At 28.2% G+C, this 5,732-nt stretch overlaps 1 protein-coding gene across 1 annotated transcript in view; it reads left to right on the top strand.

Annotated features, from left to right (window-relative positions):
- Positions 1 to 3,358: 3,358 nt before the first annotated feature.
- LOC119675537 overlaps positions 3,359 to 5,732 on the top strand; it is a 5,049-nt gene continuing 2,675 nt past the window's right edge. The window contains exon 1 of the mRNA XM_038086743.1: positions 3,359 to 3,451. Coding sequence (XP_037942671.1) covers positions 3,359 to 3,451 — 93 coding nt within the window. The remainder of the gene's footprint in view (positions 3,452 to 5,732) is intronic.

The following is a 5,732-nucleotide window of genomic DNA, read 5'->3' as shown; positions in this document are numbered from 1 at the left end:
CAATTTTTTATTATTTCTATTGGAATTTTTTATTTTTTTATTTTGTCATCCACAATTAAATTTGAAAAAAAAATTTGCATTTATACACAACTTTTCACAATATTCATTCCAAAAAAAAATAAAAAATAAAATAAAACAAGGTAATATGTAGTTCACTTGTTTTATAAATAAATTAAAAATTGTTCATTAAAAACTATATATATAATTGAAAGTTGTAAAAAAACAACTCTTATGTTATATTCAACTAAATATTGTCGTGTTCTTATTCATTTTATGTTTGTTTTATAAAATAATGATGTAAACAATTATGAATTAATAGTATTAGTAATATTTTATTTTTTCTAATTTTGATTTATTTGGCTGTGGTTAGGTAATAGAATGCATCCAATATATTTAATTTTTGTTTTCTTTAAATTAGCTAATTAATGAAAACTATTATTTCATTAAAATTTAAATTTACAAAAAAATTTTAATTTTGTAAAATTACCTCAATGTGCAAATTGAATTTTTTTATTAAAAAAAAAAAAAACTTTATACCTCACCCTAAAAGTATGCTTTTAATTTCTGTTTAAATTTTAATTTTAGGTATGTTAATGGTTTTTATAATTTGGATTATGTTTAAAATTTTTGATAGTACTGTACGTTACCTATTATACCTTATATATATAATTTCGAAAAAATAATAAATCTTACAGTCTTTGTTGAAGAGAAAATTAAATACATAATATATATTATTGTAATATAATACATTAAGTAATAAAAATTAATTCGTTTCGCCTACAGAAAAATTATTTAAAATTAAATTATTTAAAATTATTAAATTATTTAAAATTATTTAATTAACGTGTTTAGTTTATTGAACAAAATAAGTCAATTCCGAAATAATATAAGTTGTTGTCTTACAATTCTCAAATTAAATATCATAGAACAAAAATAATAAATTCTATAAGATGTCGCAGTTCGCTCTTATACACTTTAGAGCTTTCGTTGAAGCATACCAACATTAGGTGTCCAATGAACACAATCCACATTTTCTACACACCGTATATTTTGTTATTATGATTTTAACAGAAATTAATACAATTCTGTTAAAGAAAGTAAGATCACAACATACATTTGTAACAATTGTTTATATGACGGCTTTACTAGGCAAAGCAAATTGTTGCTAATTTTTACTGCTTTAAGCAGATCAATTTTTTGTAAAAATTTATTAATGAAAGAAAATGTTTGCTTATTTACTTGAAGAAAACAAGCAATGTAAAAAAAAAATGAAGGGACATATGTACATATGCATATATTCTCTATATATATATATTTATATCACTTTATAAAAATTTATTTGAAGAAAACAAGTTTCAAATCATATTTTAATTGTTTTTATTTTATGTGTACTTGTTTTGATAGCCACAGTATTTTATAAATTTTAGAAGCAACGATAATTTGTCCATTGGCACTTAATTTCAATTAAACTGCCTTGAATAGAGTTAGGTACATTATAATTATGATATATTCAATTATAAAATACATACGTCTTTTTGTTGAGGGTGGAACGTATGTAACCAAAACATATCCACAAAAGTTATATGATGTAATATAATTAATTCTACAAACTTATACTAAATAATTCATTTTTATGTGTATAATAATTATACTATACTATTTTTGTTGTATACCATTTGGAATTGACCGTTTTACATTCTTGTAATGATAGAGTTGTCACATGATCAGCTTTCCCGAAAAAGCAAGCGACCATATGTTTTGAAGGTCTTTCGAGCGCGAACAACTTTTGTTGAATTTGGTTCATCTTAAAACACGCATACAGTCGACTGTACCGGCTTATACGCATAGATTCGTATCCATAGACTCGTCTCCTGTTACAATCTTATAGGTATATGTCGTTTGAAGCACTGCCATTGTACTTCTTGAGCATTTGTGTGCTGTGTGCACCAATCGACGAGCATCTTTTTGAGATTTTGTCAACTGATGGGGGATCTAACGAGAACAAACCTTTCTCACAGCTAAATGATCGTAGAATATTTTATATTTGCTGGTGGAACTGATGTCTAGGGTTCTAATACCCTTAATCTCACAGCATATCGCATGACGATATTGCATTATCAGTTTTTTACGAATTTCGTCACAGTTCGCAATTAAGATTATTATTGCATTAGCGTTTCACAGTACCCAAGCATGGAGCGATGTAAGTAAATTGATCAATGCACACTTTTCTTGATAATCCAAGTCGAAAGTCGTAATAAACCATCGCACGAAAATTCTCTCACATTAATTCAATTTTTTCACGAATACTCAATTTAAAAATCACTGTAAATAACAGAAATAACGCTCTTTTGAAAAAAGTCTAAGGTAGATTATGTTTAATAATGTCAATGCGACAGATGAAAATAATAATATGATCCAATAAAGGTCAAATATTTCAATTTATGACTTCAACTAAATTAATCATTATGCCAGTTGATAATTAGGTCAAAGTTCCTATTGGGATCATGTGATATCATAAAACTAATTTAGAAAAAATTTCCGGCGTTTTGTTGCTGATAAGAACGAGAATTTAACCTAACTTCGAGATTTTTATTTAAAGAGGAATCGAAGTTCATACAGATCTGTCTTTACTAATTGCTCACCAGACGATGCTTCCAAAAGCGATCATTTATAAACAATTATTTCAATTATTGGTGCGCATCATGAAATTAAGTACAATGTTAACATTTGATCAAAAACTACTTCAATTCATAATTCTTTTTAGATTTAATAATTTTGTTAAGTCTTTCACAAAATCAACCAGTTTAGTTTTTAAAAATGCAATTAACTTAGAATAATCTTTATTATAATAATTTAATTTGATTTAACGCAGTGTTCTTCTGTAATTGAATAATATTCCATAAAATATATTTATATGCGAAATATTAAGTCAAGTTAATCTTTTCAACAATTGAAATTATTAAAAAACGTTTTGATAACCCTGTATAAGCTGTTTACACAGCACTAAATTTTGAATTCAAGTATTTGAAATCGTTTATGCTGCTTCTACCACATTCCACGAACTTCCCCACACTGTCGCAAGCTTTTTGATTAATTTCAATGAGCTTACAGTCTCAAATTCAAGTGAACTCACCTCAAAAGTACATTGACTAGACCAGTTTGAGTTGCGACGCGGTAGGGATTTATTCGTTGGTTTGCGGAGAATTTGAATGCGGCAATTAAGAGTGCATATGTATATATACAATAAAAGAATTTGTTCAAATTTTAATAGCTTAATTAAATCAAATTAACACTTTTTTAATATTAGTGAAGAAATTAATATAATTAACTAAAATTAAGTGAAACATTTTAAGCAAATATGGAGCGCATTTTGCGTGGAATAATGCGTTATCGCAATACAACGCGTGAGCAAATGGTGAAAGAATTTCAGAAAGTTCGTGATAACCCTGAGGTGAGGAAACGATAAAATAGGAAAATCTATGAAAAGTGATTGTGTTAATCTTAATTCAATTAAAATTTAATCTGTTAGTCTGTTTTAAGCGGTTAACCTTTTCATAATTTTATTGCATATACGGCAATGTACTTGTGCCGCAACGAAAATAACTTTAAAAAAATATAAAGCCAAAGTGAATAAGTCTCGTGCACGTTTAAGTTTGTTGATATTTTTAAAAAACTTGCACAATGCACACATACACATACGATGCTTCTTTTTTGCGTATCACCTGCCCTTGTGCCCATATCAGTGCAATCAAGCACTGTTGGTGAGCTTTGTTCTTTAAAGTTTTGTTTTTTTTGTTGTCTGCGTCACGCTCTTTACTCCTTTAGTTATTTATAAACACAGTAGTTGTTTTTACAACTACAACTACACACAGTTTTAACCTGCATCAGCTGTTGTTCGTGTGAAGTGACTGTTGCTCATTGACGTTTGCAATGAGCATAACTAAATTATTTTCAAATGTGTAAGCAATGTAAACAACATTTTTCGTGATTTCCTTTCGAGCGATTTGTACAAAAATAAATAAAAAAATGTGTTAGAAGTTCGCTAAAATGTTCGTATTTTAAAAGTGCTAAGTAAAAATCATTAACCGCTTACTTAGAACCTCGTCTGAGGTAAAATAATTCGTATATAGAATTAATTAAAATGCTAAAATAAATTACTAAATTAAACTTAATCGTTTTCGAAATTCAGGTTTATTTATACTTTTTTAATATTTATTTATTTATTTTTTTTTGTTTTGTTATTTAAATTAATGAGTTTAAAGTTTAATTTTTTATTTTTATTTACACAAAAGAAATAACAATAAATATTTTTTTGAATGACTCTTAATCGGTCTTTACCGCTGACTCTACTGTCAATTAATGTATATTAAATCTATTACAATGTTCGTAGCGAAGGGGGACACATCGAACAGCCTAAATACGGCAAATTCGCAGTATAGTTCCTGAGAACGAGATTGACTTTGAACTCTCATCCATTAAAATCCATTAGATATGAAAGACCAATCGTAAATATTTACATACTTCTAAATTATTTGATCAAAATCAAGGTAGCTTTGGAGCATACAGTCAAACTTCCATAACTCGAAGTCCAATTTTGCAAAGAAAAGGTTCGACTTATGGAGACTTTGAGTTAGAGAATTTTTTTATTTTTAAAAAAATAATTATTTATTTGAAATCACATAAAGCACAGAAGTTATAGTAAAGTAAAATATTCAGAAACAACATAAGAAAGAAAAAATTAAACATTTGATTTGGAAAAAGGGATTTCCCCTAACAGCAAAATGAATTTTTACTTAGAACAAAAATTCGACTTATACCTTCTGCTCAAAAAGTACTCGGAATTTGTAAATAAAACACACAAATTTAAATTTTATTCCAAATTTATTTTATCTCGCTCCTTTTGAAGCGATACACATATGCCAACGGTTAACTCGATCTTTCATTCCAGTTTTGTAGGTCCGTGCAGGTATGGCTTTTAGTTCCTTCAGCGAATTCTCTTTTACCGATTCAATCGACTCAAAACGCTTACCACGAAGCGTTGAGTTTCGGGAACAGGAAAAAGTCGCACGGCGCCAGATCTGGCGAATATGGTGCCTTAGCGATGACAGTGGTGCCGTGTTTGATTATAAAATCGCGTACAACAAGAATTTTCCATAGTAAAATTCGCTAAATGCACTTGAGGTAGTCTCACATAACAGCTGCTGTAAACAAACAAATTGACAGATGGCGCTCAAATTTCTACCATATGTCAAGAAAGAGTGTACCAACGTAACGAGAAAAAAATTTTGAAAAAGGTCTATTACTTAAGGAGTAGTTAACAAAAATCCGGATACTTTTTGAGCAGAAGGTAGAATGCACTTTACTCATATTCCTATCGGCACGGAACAAAATTTTTGTTCGAGATATAGAGAAATTCGAGTTATAGAAGTTCGAGTTATGGAAGCAGAATTGTATATAATTTGCTCTCTAAAACCTTGGTGCACTGTTTTTGGTTCGAGTTATAGAAAATTCGAGTTATAAAAGTTCGAGTTATGAAAGTTTGACTGTATTAAGTAAACTGCATATCTTCTTTTTTGTTTTTCCTCCCATTATTTCTTTTTCATACGAATTTTCAAACCACATTGTATTAAAAGTCAATCTATCTGATTTTAAAAGACAAATTAGGTACCTCCAAACAAAAGTAGAAACTCAACATTCTTATTTCATACTGCTTTACTTCTATTTTAATGGTA

This window comes from Teleopsis dalmanni, chromosome 2 (genome assembly GCF_002237135.1).
Source record: "Teleopsis dalmanni isolate 2A chromosome 2, ASM223713v2, whole genome shotgun sequence".
In the NCBI taxonomy this organism is placed as follows: Eukaryota; Metazoa; Arthropoda; class Insecta; order Diptera; family Diopsidae; genus Teleopsis; species Teleopsis dalmanni.
Note: the sequence above shows the minus strand (reverse complement) of the source record. Positions and strands in the feature narration are given on the sequence as shown.